The sequence below is a fragment of the Lutra lutra genome, chromosome 3 (genome assembly GCF_902655055.1).
Source record: "Lutra lutra chromosome 3, mLutLut1.2, whole genome shotgun sequence".
NCBI lineage: Eukaryota > Metazoa > Chordata > Mammalia > Carnivora > Mustelidae > Lutra > Lutra lutra.
Window position 1 is genome coordinate 143,970,611 of NC_062280.1, and position 13,651 is coordinate 143,984,261.

Consider the following 13,651-nt stretch of genomic DNA (forward strand, 5'->3'; position numbering starts at 1 on the left):
TACCTGCCCCAAGTGTCACTAGCACTGCAATTGAAAAGCCCTAGCCTAGAGGAACTTCTTTTCCCGCAGGCCACCATCCATGCCATAGCTTCAGAAATGGAAGATGATGAAAGAAAAAGACAAAAGAGAGAGCACAGGAGTAGGAGAAAAAAGGAAAAATAGGACAAAATGAGAGAGAAAAAACAGACAAGAATGAAGGAAGAGACTGGGGTTGGGGGGCCGGGGTTGGGGAACGAAAGAAGGCAGATTCATTAACTGCCAAAACTTGGAAGAGACCAAGATGTCCTTCAGCTGGGGAATGAATAAACAGTGGCATAGCCAGACAATGGAATACAACTCAGCACTAAAAAGAAATGACCTATCAGGCCATGAAAAGACACAGAGGAAACCTACAAGCATATCACTAAGTGAAAGAAGCCAACCTGAAAAGGCTCCATACTGTGTTTTTCCAGTAGATGACATCTGGAGGAGGCAAAACTGGAAGCTGTAGGAAGCTTTATGGTTGCCAGGGGCTTGGAGGGAGGGGAGAAGAGGCAGAGCACAGAGGATTTTTAGGGCAGTGAAAATGCACTTCTGCTATAATGATGGACACGTGTCATGATACATTTGTGTAAACCCATGGAAGGCACGATACTGAACGGGAACCCTAGCTGAAACTGAGAACCCTTGGAGATAACGTGCCGCCGTAGGCTCCTCAGAGGTGACACTGCCCCCACTTTGGTGGGATCGCCGCGGAGGCCGTGTACGCATGGGGACGGGGATCTATGGGAACAATCTGTACTGCTGGTTCCATTTCACTGTGAACCCACAACTGCTGGAAAAGGGAAAAAAAGAAGCCAGAGAAGCACACTGATGATGTTAACTGGCCCCAGCCTCCTCACGCCTTTATTACTTCCATGAGTTTCTGAAAGGTGGTGGTTCTGCTCCTCAGTGGACACGAGCTGATGGCTGATGGCAAGGGAGATGGACAAAAGGCAGGTCTTCTTCTTTGGCCGAGTGCTCCGTGCCCCGTGCTCCTCGGAGGCTTCAGACCCTGCTGGGCTTCTTGGGGTCCTTGCTCTTGGCGGGCATGAAGGCATAGAGCTCCTCAATGAGCATCTCCATCCGGGCGGTGACCTCAGTCACCGTGTCGATGACCAGCTTCTGCTGCAGCTTCAGCTTGTTGTTCTCCCACAGGGCCTTGTTCTCCTCCTGGAAGATCCTATGCTCCTCACGCAGCACATGCAGGGCCCTGTTCTCCTCCTGCAGGAGCCGGTTCTCCTCGCGGAGGATCTGCAGGCTCTGGTTCTCTTCCCGCAGGGCCTGCAATGCCTGGTTCATCTCTCTCAGCAGCTCCAGGGACTGGCCCCCATCGGGCAGGCTGGAGGCAGCCTTAACCTCCTCATCCCCAGAAGAGCCAGACAGGTTGCTGACCATCTGGCGCAGGACCCGGAGTGTCTTAGAGTCCTCCTGGGGGGTCGGGGGCCCCTTGGACTCTTCGAAAGGGGAGGAGAGGCCTGTGCTCTGGTCTGGCAGCAGCCCAGGCACGTGGGGCTCCTCATGGGGCGAGGCGATGGGCTTGGTCTCCTCCCCGGGGCCCACCTTCTCCTCCGTCTGGACCCAGTAGGCCTTCCTCTGCTCCAGCAGCTGCTGCAGGGCCCTGTTCTCCTCCCTGAGCAGCTGAAGGGTGCTGTTCTCCTTGCTGCGGTGCATTTGCAAGGCTGTGTCCTTCTTCACCACTTCCAGGGCCACGGTATCCTTGTGCAGCAGCGGCGAGGAGGCCCTGCTCTCATCCCGACCCAGCGTGGCCTTGTGCTCCTCCCAGAAGACCTGCAGGATCTTGTTCTCCTTGCGCAGCGTCTTGTTCTCCTCCCGCAGCGCCTTGTTCTCCTCCCGCAGCGCCTTGTTCTCCTCCTGCAGCAGGTACTCCTTGGCCAGCCTCTTGTGGTGCAGCTTGTGGTGGAAAGAGGAGGATGGAGAGAAGTAGGGGGACTGGAGGCGGCAGTTCTCGTTTACCCACCGCCCATCCTGGAAGACAAACATCTCATCGCTGAGCTGTACCCGCGGGGGGTTGTAATCCAGCTCAAGGTCCGCCTGGGAGGTGGGGCGCTCCATGGGGTCCAAGGGCACCGAGGAGAAGCGATTCAGTGGGTAGGAGTGCTGGCTGACCACTCTGCGGCTCAGCCGGGGCAGGGCGGCCTGCCGGGCGCAGCGCGGGGTGGGGTACAAGTTGTGGAGCCTCAGGAAAGGCTCAGCGGTGCCCCTCTGTGGGAGAGAACAGGGAAACCCAGAGTTAGTGAGGGAGCTGACACCCCGTCTGCCTCACACGGTAGCCCACAATTAGCTTAGTCTGATAATCCTGGTTGGCCACAGAGGACACTTCTGCGTTGGGCCTCGGGGAGTCCTGTCAAGGAAATGCAACTGATCCTCATTTATCTGCAGTAGTTCTGTTCCATAAAGTGACTGCAAACACCGAAGTCACGAATACCAAACCACTGTTCCTAGGAGAAATGGAGGGCTAGGTTCCTGCCAGCCCATGGTTCTGTTAACCGGTCAATACGTAACCTTATATGTGTTTCTGTTGAAAGACATGTTTAGTATGGATTACTGATTTGTTAACATTGAACTTTCAGCCAACAGCGTGGTCTCTCATGCCTAAGCAGAGCATATCTAACCCATGTTTTCTCCATAAGGCACTTCATGCCTTCTTTCATTTAGGAATGCTAGACGACACTTCAGTATACTGGGGGGCCATCTGAAACCATAAAATCACCCAAAAAAGCACAAAAAATGTCAAAAATGCGGCACTCCATAAACTGTACAAAGGACATCATTTTACAGTGTGGGAGCAGAAACAAGCGTCCTTATCTAGAATGTGGGCATCAGGGGGCTTAAGTTTTTTGTACCCTTGTGCACGTCTGTGAATGGTCAACAAAGTGCCACAGGGGTTGATTGGGTGGTTACGGGTTTCAGTAAGTGGGCAAACACAAAAATAGGGAATTCAAGAATACTTGCCATCACATATATATTGTGTAGGTTGAAGGCATTGACTTGGAGTCAACAAATATCGTGATTCCCAGCCCCAATATTTTGTCGGTTACAAGAATATGGCAAGTTATTTGCATTTCAGTTTCCACATTTTCAACTTGGGATAACTCTATCTACTGCCTTTCCTCACAGAGCTATTTTTTAGGATGAAAAGAGATGTATGAAAGCATGAAACGTGGGCTCTGGCACACTTCTGTCACCTTAGAGGAGGAACAAACACGCTTAATTGATCCCTGCTGCAGATATGTACCCACAATGGACACGGGCAGCAGGAATCACCCCAACAGACACCCAAATCACTGTGTCCAAAATGGCGGTGCTGTCCATCAACCTAGTCGGCTCCCCAGTCCCCTTCAGTCTCGTCCTTCACTCTTAGCCACTCTGAGTCTGTCCTTCCAGCAGCCCCTTTCACATCCGCCAACAGAGTGTTAGACTCAAAGCAGAATCCAGCATGTAATTTTGGAAAAGAAGGGCACCATCACAGACATATCACTGAGCAGTGAGAGGTCAACATGTGGTAATGAAGACAGCAAAGGACACCAAGGAATTCATAAAGAGGAATTCATGATGGTGACCCATACATTTCAAGACCATCATATGTAAAAGGGGATCAGAGCCACAGAGCTTAAATCCAATAAGCCAGTAGCTTTTACACTTTCCATTATAGAATAATCAGCTGAGTGTGTTTTAAATGCAGATTTCTTTTTTTTTTTTTTAAGATTTTATTTATTTGAGAGAGAGGGAGAGAGCATGAGTGGGGAGGAGGGTGAGAGGGGAGGAAGAAGCAGACTCCCCACTGAGCAGGGAACTGGATGAGAGGCTGGGATCATGACCTGAGCCAAAGGCAGACACTTAACCAACTAAGCCACACACATGCCTCTTAAATTCAGATTTCTAAGTTCTCTGCTTGTAAGACTGGATTTACTCAGTATGGGTCATGGTCTAGAAACCTGCATTTCCAACCAGTTCCCTAAGTGATTCTGGCTGCTGGTGGTTAGGACAGCTCTGAATCAGCTAGAATGTGCAGTTTGCCCAGATGAAGCTTACACCACGGTTAAAAGCCAAGGTGTTGAGACTGGGGGTCACAAGAATTCTCATCCTGGTTCTGTCGCTGATAGTGTGAAACTGGAAATTTTCACTCTCTCTGAGACCCCAATTTTTTGCTAGTGAAAAAGAGAGAGCCAGACTCCCTGATCTTAAAGGCACCTTCAAGGGGGGACCTGGGTGTCTCAGTTGGTTGAGCATCCAACTCTTGGTTTCCACTTAGGTTGTGATCTCATGGCTCGTGGGATTGAGCCCCATGTCGGGCTCTGAAAGTCAGCCGGAATCTGCTTGAAGTCTCTCTCCCTCTGCCCGCACTCACACACACTGTCTCTCTCTGTCTACAATAAATATATAAATCTTTTTTTTTTTTAAGAAAAAGACACCTCCCAACATTTAAAATCAGTGAAATATACCTGTAAAATGGAAATAAAAACATATGCCTTGTATGGTACACCACACCATTGTGAGGACTGAATGAGATAACGATTGCAAATGTGTTCTTAAAACTGCCAAGTGCCATCAAAATGTAAGCTATTTGTTATCAAGAAAAGTAGGTTTCGCTAATGGAAGAATTCTGAAGTGTATTCAGAAAGTGGTGAACAGGTGGGAAGTGTCCTAGAGAAAAGACAACAGTTGCAGCGATGAATTTAAATAAAAATAAGGATCATGATAGCTACTTCTAAATACAGCAAAAGCTTTCTTCTTAAGTACATTGCAATGCTCTCCAAATATCAATTCCTCATTTCTTAGGTTATTTTCACAATTTTACAGATAGAGAAGATAGAAAACAAGTCAGGTTATCTGCATTATATATATGGGTATGGAGAGAAAATATAATTTGCACGGTCTATCATGTTGGCATGAATTCTTTAAGACCCAAAGAGCTAGATAAATAGGAGGTTCAGTTCTATGCTATTAACTTTGCAATAAGCACATGTCATTAACTTTATAAAGATGTGCTTAATCTTCTAGATAGTGAGGATCCAGGGGCATTGGGCAATCAGAACCTTATTTACTTTAAATAAATCCAGCCTCCGTGGTTTTCACCTTTCTCAATTGGGAGAGTCCCTTTGCTCTTGTGGCTGAACCTGTGACCAGAATGAACTTCACTGTGGACAGCCCAGCCTACTTAAGGTCCCTTGGTCACAGTTTTCTGGGGAAACTAGCCACGATCACTAAGGAGCATGTCGTGAGAGGTCCTCTCCCTCCTATGCGGGCCTCGATCACAGCAAGGTCTCGCTCTAGAAAATATTACTATGGAAATGGTGGCTTTAGTCAATAGTGTGGATCCCAATCTTGAGAAGAAAAAGGAAGAAGGAAACAAATATCGAGCTCCCATTTTGTTCCATGCCTGTGGACTGAATTAATTTAACCTTTGCACCCCTGACTTCATGAAGTATTATTATCATTATTCCCATTTTACAGATGGAGAAGCAAACTCAGAGTCGAAGTTAAATAACCAGTGTGAGTTGCACCCTTTAAAGTCACCAACCCAGTCCCAGCTGCCTGAGCTTACTTGGGTGAAGCACACACCCAGGAAATCACTGTGTATTTAACAAAACACTTGCAATAGTTAGGGGGTGAAAATAGTTTTGTGTTAACTTTGTATTATGGAAAACGTCAAACATACACAGAGAGGGAGAGAGAGAAGGGCCCAGTGAACGTCCATGTACCCCTCACCCTTCTTTAGCAGTTACCAAGTTCAGGCTACCCACGTGCCTTTCAGCTGTACGGCCACCCAACGCCACCACCACACCCCCGCCACCGCATTCTCTTAAAGCAAAGTGTAGACATCATGTTATTTTACCCATAAATACATTGATACATATCTTCTCAACAAAGCGTCAATACCATTAACAATGATCACTTCATATCGGCAAATACTAAATCAGTGTTCAAATTTCCCCAGTTGTCTTTTCTATTTTATTACTATTTCATTTTTTTAAGATTTTTTTTTTTTAATTTGGCAGACAGACAGAGATCACAAGTAGGCAGAGAGGCAGGCAGAGAAAGAGGAGGAAGCAGGCTCCCCATGGAGCAGAGAGCCCGATGTGGGGCTAGACCCCAGGATGCTGGGATCATGACACAAGCTGAAGGCAGAGGCTTTAACCCACTGAGCCACCCAGGTGACCCTGTGATTATTTCATTTCAATCAGAGATATGCAACTTGATCTAGCTAAACATCCAAAGAAAAACTAGTACTTTCCACTGTTTATTACTGTTCAGAGTATCCATGATGATCTTTAAATCACCATATCCAGCTGCTTTGATTCTGCCTTGGTTACCCAAGGACCTTTTGACTGTCCCCTCAGCAGAAATGCACTAAATAAAACCTTACCGGTGGGTGACAGATCTCTAGCCATGAATAATCTGAGTACTTGGGCCCTTATCCTTATGCATGCCATCAGGTGACTTGGTCTTGTCCTCTCACCCTCTGACCTTGGTTTCCACATCTGTCTTGTCCTCTCACCCTCTGACCTTGGTTTCCACATCTGTATGAGGGGTTAGTGACACGATCTCCAAATGTTCTCTTGGCCTAACTTTCTCTGGTCTAATGGATCTATGTTTGTAAGTGGGCACTACTATGGCCCTAGCAACCCTCTTTATTAATGTTAACATCCTATCCCCTCCTTTAAATGGCTACTGCTTCCCACACAGACTCTGTACCTTCCCAGTCACATGCCCACAGCACTTGATCCAGAAAACACTGACAGGCTAATAGGACCACTTTAATTCCTTCCCCAGAATCCAATGCTCCTCTTGTAATTAGTCCTATATCTTCCCTCTGGTTCCCAGACAGGCTCAAGGAGGGGGTCAAGTCCAATGTTGCCTCATAGAACACAAAAACATTTTGGGGCGCCTTGGTGGCTCAGTTGGTTAAGCAATTGCCTTCAGCTCAGATCATGATCCCGGAGTCCCAGGATCAAGTCCTGCATCAGGCTCCCTGCTCAGTAGGGAGTTGTCTTCTCCCTCTGACCTCTCTCCTCTCATTCTCTCTCTCTCTTTCATTCTCTGTTTCAAATAAATAAAATCTTTAAAAATTTTTTTGAAGTTTAGAGAATATAAGGGTTTGTTTCATCAAATCCACAATCCTATGGATAGTATCAAGAGGCTAAAGTAAATCAGTACCTTCTTCTGAAACTGAGATTTAAGGAAAAATGTCAAATATCCAGGCATTTCAGAGATGCTAGGAATCATGATTAAACTCTAAGACAACACAAAATGTTAAGACAAATTCTTTCTTTCCCCAATGCCAATCAGACCTAGCTGGACTTAATCCTTCAAGAAAGGCTCCTTCTTGGGCGTGCCTGGGTGGCTCAGTTGATTCAGCATCTGCCTTTGGTTCATGTCCCACATCAGGCTCCATGCTCAGCAGGGAGCCTGCTTCTCCCTCTCCCTCTGTCCCTTCACCCCCACCCCCACTTATGCTCTCTCTCTCAAAATAAATAAAATCTTTAAAAAATAAAATTTAATAAGGATTTAAAAAGAGAAAGAAAGAAAGGATCCTTCTTGGCCTTGTGAAAACTCCCCACTTTAAGTCTATCTCCACTCTGAATGTTCTTGGACCAGTTCTTCCTTCACATTTATGTTGATGAATCAACTAACATTAATGTGGCATCTGGTCTCAGACCCTACCTCCAGGGAACTTCCAGTCAATTTGAAAATTCAGTGAACAGCACCCATTATTGCGTGGTGCAAATGAGGGAGGTCAAAGAGCAGCAGGCATTAATGTAGGTTCTAAGATATGGGGATCAGGGGACCAGGCATCACAAAATCCAAAATGAGTCCTGGCTCTACACTGTATGAGGGCATGAGCTTTACAGAATCATTTCTTTCTGTGTCTCCATTTCCAGGTCTAGAAAATGGAGATGCAAACATGACTCAGAGCCACCCCATATGTTTGTACAATGACCGAATCTAGAGGGTGCCAGTCACAGCTACTGTTGCAGTACATAACCTGTGCAACTACCCACCACAACCTTACTAACATCTGCCCTCTTTCTTTCAGGGAGTTTGTTGTAGAGTTCAAAAATAAAAGGAGAATGTGTGACATTTTGTTTATAGAGAGCTACAAAGATGATTACTGCAGATTCAGAGGAGAATGTGCTTAGATTTTCTTAGAGGAAGATTTATAGAACAAGAAAAGGGAATTAACATGATGACTAATGACTATTATGTGATAATATACTAACTGATTTCCATATTCAAATGCAATATCTTACAGAGAAGAACTATCAGGTTTTAGCTAAGATTGCATAGCCAGCAAGGGGGAAGAACGAGGGTTTAAAACAGGATCTCTGCCTCCAACCACACGTTCACTCATGCTCTTCACAACACCCAGGGAGTTTATTTTGCATGTGTTGATATCATTCCTTCCCAGTAGTTCTCTTTTGCCCTGTCCCATCTTCTCCCCAAATGGTAAATTACAGTTCTCTAAGGAAGTGAACTGTCCCTTAGTTAGTTAGTTAGTAAATTATGACATGCCTAGCACACTTCACATACAGTGGAGGTATAATGAGTCCTTGCCAGTGAACTAATCAACTAAAAACCACAGAAAGGTAAGGAAGAGATATTCAATCAAACGATGTGAAACCATTGAGGCTGTACCGTCTATGGCCTACAAAAGCTGTGATTTCATAGGTCTCCATATATTTAGTGGATTTCGTGAAGTTATAGCTTCATTTCAATTCATATTTTTAAACTGCACAGCTGTGACTGTGTGGTGGAAAATCTAGAGCAGCGGGCTTTCCCATGAGAATTCCACAAAACCCTAGGTCTATGTAACCCTTAAGTGAGGTTACCCCCTGTGCCCAAACCTGCTGCTTTTCATGTCCCCATCTGGAACCTATAATCCAGTGAGGGTAGAGGCCCCAAATTCCTGGCAGCTTTGGGCTCGTAAGTCCCATTTTTGAGCATTCTTGAGTCACTTCAATTCTCTAAATGCCACCTCTGAAATGAACCTAAACATATAGCCACTCTGTCTACTTCCTGGGGTTAGGGCAAAAGGCCAAGAAAGTGGTAAGCGAGCAGTCATAAAGACCAAATAGATGATCAGTTCTGCTGGTAAGACACCAATGTTCCTGGCCTAAAGTGCTATGGCAAATGCTAAATATAGTTATCTACCAAAGGGCTTTCCAAGGAGAGAACATGTTGAGGTAGGTAAACACATGAGACTTCTCAGGCTGTGTTTGAAGCCAGCCCCTTCTCAGTAGGCCTCTTCAGTCGGTGGTATCACTTCCTGGGCTAAATGAATCTGTCCTTGATGTCCTTGAGGCCTGATAGGAAGTCTGGGCCTTTCAGAAGAGCTTCGAAAGGTTCTTCGAAGCCTGGGAGATAGAGCCTATGGCAACATAATCCAAGCCCCCAGAGAACACATGGCCCCCATTTCCCATAGAGGAAAGATTGTCTCTACCCTGATCTGTGGGAAATGCCCTCCTACATGGATAGAGACCCAGTAGAGGAAAGAGGGAAAGCTTGGCTTCTTCATGAAAGGATGGATGCCTGTGAGAATGGATGTGGGAAGGGGAATACCATTGGCCATCACACCTTTCCATCATCTTGTTAGGAAGACAACCAAGATCCTCGGCCCTCAGGAGCACTGTGCTCACTGTTGTAACCTAAAATGCCTTGGTGTCAGTGATCCAGAGGGGGGAAAGACATTTCCCTTGCAGAGCCTGAATCCCACCTGTGGATGGGAATCCCTCCTTAGCATCAGGCATGGCCCTCTCCCCAGCATCTCCTTTTTAAGTATAAGTGGTCTTGCAAGGAAAATGCTTGAAATCACCAACTACTGAGTGCCTTTGCCCATTGTCCTTGTAGCAAATGGAGAGCATGGAGGAAGAATGGTCAATGAGAAGGAGGGGCAGGGCAAGGAACAAAGGGGAGGTGATAAGACCAAGGTCTCTTACGGGTACCGTGGAGTTTCTAAGGAACAGGACTCTCTGAGTGGGACCTTCCAGGGTGAAGCTCTGAGGTTGGATGGAGTTCTGAGGTTGGTGGCCTGCCATCTAAAGCATTTAGAAAGGACTGGACACTAAATACACAGGCTTAGCTGACATGCTTGAAAGTTCTCTCCACACCAGGAAAACTAGGGCTACACAGACCAGAGGAGATGTCCAAATGCCCCAGTAGACTCCAAACCTCTTGAACCAAGTTTTTTAAACACCTCCTTTCCCAACATTATGGAGGGCTACAATCAGAGAACATCAGCCGTCTGAGGTACTGTCCAGACAGGTGAAGCTGGCAGGAAGAACCGGGTATTCTACTAAATTTCAGATGAGGGGACAAGGCTGAGTCTCACCAGCCCACCATTAAATTACTCAGATGCCTAGTACCATGATACAGCCAACGTTGGATTTAATAAATGCTAACAGGTAAGAGGATAACTGGCAGGTCAGTGTGATTGATTCCAAGAGAATTATAAAATGAATAGAAATAACGATAAAAATGTCACCATATGTGATAGTTTTGGGTAACTGTGTCAGGATCTCCTGACATCCTCCTCCTAGAAGTTACTCCAACTGCGAGAGAGGCAGGGAGTGTCAGCAGATCCCATAGCTTCTCATTCTTGAAGAACAAGCCTGAACAAAGGAGAGTGAGAAGGGGAGGCCCGAGAGGGACCCTGGAGGGTGCTGTGGGAGCTCGTCTCATCTGGACCCTTCGCTAAGGATCCCGCTGAAACAGTCCTCCGTGAGACTCACTGAGAGCACTCACTGGGGAGCGAAGGGATCCTGGGAGAGCAGAAGGAACCAGGTCAGTGAGCTGGGGCAGGAACGAACCTTGAGGGCTGGAAGGTGAATGCACTGTTGGAAAATAGATCAGAAAACACACATGTTTAATGTGAGAAGAAAAACTGAAAATCAATAAGACCTGAGAAGACCTGAGGATGCTAACACAGAGTGAAGCACAGGCACGTGCCGGGTAGTTGAGAAGCCCAAGCTCGGCGTGACTCAGGGGCTGGGAAGCCAGAGGCACTTTCTGGACACACGGGAACAACGGATGGGCTCGGTGCCAGAAAAAGCACATGCAAATACATGCAAGGATTCGGAAAGAGGAGGCACTATTTCCTAAAGGCAAGAGAACAGAGGATGTAACCCGGCCCCAGCAGGGGTGTAGTGGAGAGAGTGGGCGTGGGACCTCCCTTCAGCTCTGCCCTTAGGGGGCTGTTGGGCGTCCCAGTTCCCATGCCTCTACAGTCCCTACCTCACACTAGCATCACCAGGTCCTTCTGTGCAGGAAGTGTGGGGGCCGGGGGGTTGGGGGCAGAGCCAGCTGGAGCCTTCTTAAAGCATTCCCCAGTTCTGTTCCCCTTCTCTCCTCCTCCATGCTGGTCGCCTACTGGAAGCTCAGCCGGGAGAGCTGTGTCAGGTGTAGACAGAAGACTTTTTCCGATCTCTCTCTCACAGGACCACTATTTCTAATCCTATTCCCTCCCCCATCCCCAGGCTGTCACCTTCTTCTTGTCCCTTAGTGATGCCAAGATTGATCTTTGTGGGCTGTGAACAAACCATAGGAGCAACACCCCACCTCAGGGGAGTACTGGCCCGCAGAATGACATGGCATTTCAGAGGCAAGAATCAGACCTAAAAAGAAGGCTCCTAGAGCTGTAGGATCCCTGTAGGCAAGCCCTCCTGTACAACCATCAGGACAAAGTCAGCTTACGTGCTAGACTTCGGGAGCTGAAACAGATGAAGCGGCTGCTTGTTACAAAGTAACAAGGATGATGTGAAAAGAAAGAGCCAGAATGTTCTGGGGTCCTGTTTTTCCCTCCTACTGAACATACTTGCCGAGATTGTTACACTTATCTCCACCTATCAAAAGAATGGTGAAGGTCTTCTTTGTATCTCGTTCTTCGGAAATTCCTTAAGAGCAGACTTTAGAAAACACATGAATAATTTGATTATATGTATTATATACCATTATGTAGTTATATACTATATATGGAGATATATTTAAATATACATGTTAGCATAAATGAATACGTATATAAAGGAGGCCCACAGGCGCTCCATCCTGTTCCTACACAACCTCATATCTAGCTTTCAGGTAGTTACCTCTGCACTGGATTCTTCCAGCCTACATTTCAGCCCCTCTGGCTGCACGGCCATGATCTTCCAACAGGGCCTTAGGTGCCTCTGGAGAAGCAAGGCTGCCTCCTTTGTGACATAGCCGCGGGAGGAACAATCCAGTCAGGAGAATCCCACCAAGGAAACGGCTGCTTAGGAGACCTGAGGAGAAGACCTGACACTGCAGCCTGTCCAGCCCTCATCCGTTCACCGGACTCCCTTCCGAGTCCCCCTTGCACCCTTATCTTTGGTAAACAGCTGGCCTCAATTCTCCTGGACCTTTTGGTCCAGGCCTTCGGCTTTCTACTCATGGATTCAGCCATCTGCATTTGGTTCCAGGTCCCAGTTCTAATTCTCCCCCAGAAATCTGGCGTGGTTGTCCAACAGCAAGAACCAAGATCGAAGTCTGGGAAGAGTGGTTTATTTCAGAGGGTCATAGAAACTTTAAGTGGTATGAGGGCCTGAAGGTCTTACCAGGTCACCAGACCCACCTTCCTGCTTTGTAGGATGACAAACCCAAGATCCATGGTGGCTAAGTGAACTCTGCTCATTCTACAGTATCTTACAGTTTTAAAAGAAGAGGGTTATTTGGGCTATAAGGAAGCTAACCTCTTCTGTGATTTTCCATACCTGAGGCAGAACCACATTGATTGGGATTTCTAGGCTTTCAGGTCTGGTATCTCTTTTTCTTGTAATATTTGGCCTCGAGTGCTGTGGAAAAGAGAAAATAAGACGATTTCTGCTTCCCAGCCCATCCTCTGAGCCTCAGTTACCCAACCTGAAAAAAAAGAATATCTACTCACTTAACCCCTCTTGTCAACTATGTACATTATGAAAATCTGAGTCTGAGAATGTGAAGATGTTGTGTGACAAGATGCTTCTCTCTGGACAGAAATTTAGACATCTATTATAATTGGTGTAAAAACCTTCTAGAAAGTCCTTGGAACAGAGATACCCACACCTACTATCTTTTCTAAGATTATTACTTTTAGCTCAAGGAAAAAGCCATACCAGTGTTAGGTGCCAGGTATAGGTCCTATGCAGGAGTTGGTCACCAAAACACTCAGAACATTCCAGAGGTGACATCACAAAACAATACGGTGTTTTTCAGAGCTCATGGTCTCTTTGAGCATCACAGGTGAGAATGAGGCATCTGACCATTAGGAAGAGTTCACCCTGGTTGTGTCTACCTGGCTGGTCATGATCAGTGTGACACACAATAACCCAAACATTAGCCCCTGTTTGGTCATCCTTGCTGCTATTCCCATCCTCACTGCTGGCTGGCCTGAGATCCCTATCCTTTCTCTAGAGCTAGCATCTTTTACTTGGAGTTGTATCACTCAAGAAGGAAGAAACCCAAACTGAACTCATTCCAGACCAAGAGAAGATATGGAGTCTGAGATATTTTCTGACACCAACCAATCCTCCAGTTCTCTGAGGCCAACTGGATGGCCTCATTCAATTCTGACACAATCTCTCTGGAGTTGGTGTCAGGTCAGCTAAGTTTAAGGGCT

General features: G+C 46.7%; 1 protein-coding gene across 3 annotated transcripts; it reads right to left on the bottom strand.

Annotated features, from left to right (window-relative positions):
• Nucleotides 1-824: 824 nt before the first annotated feature.
• Nucleotides 825-13,311, bottom strand: CBY2 (chibby family member 2). 3 transcript variants are annotated; one of them, XM_047721689.1, is made up of 3 exons: nucleotides 13,149-13,311; nucleotides 12,768-12,848; nucleotides 825-2,244 (listed from the first exon to the last, which is right to left on the bottom strand). In XM_047721689.1, exons 1-3 carry the CDS (start codon nucleotides 13,221-13,223, stop codon nucleotides 1,027-1,029), a joined length of 1,374 nt encoding a protein of 457 aa, XP_047577645.1. In that variant the 5' UTR covers nucleotides 13,224-13,311; the 3' UTR covers nucleotides 825-1,026. The 3 variants fall into 3 exon arrangements, with proteins under 3 accessions (XP_047577645.1, XP_047577646.1, XP_047577647.1); XM_047721690.1 differs by lacking the exon at nucleotides 12,768-12,848 and having other exon boundaries at nucleotides 13,149-13,310; XM_047721691.1 differs by lacking the exons at nucleotides 12,768-12,848; nucleotides 13,149-13,311 and adding an exon at nucleotides 12,126-12,214 and having other exon boundaries at nucleotides 826-2,244.
• Nucleotides 13,312-13,651: the final 340 nt, after the last annotated feature.

Excerpts from the sequence above, each read along its gene's own strand:
- CBY2 (XM_047721689.1), bottom strand. The coding sequence starts at position 13,223 with ATGTCACCTCTGGAATGTTCTGAGTGTTTTGGTGACCAACTCCTGCAT. Across the intron at positions 12,849-13,148 it reads ATACCTGGCACCTAACACTG|CACTCGAGGCCAAATATTAC; the intron begins GTATGGCTTTTT and ends TCTTTTCCACAG. Across the intron at positions 2,245-12,767 it reads TCAATGTGGTTCTGCCTCAG|AGGGGCACCGCTGAGCCTTT; the intron begins GTATGGAAAATC and ends TCTCTCCCACAG.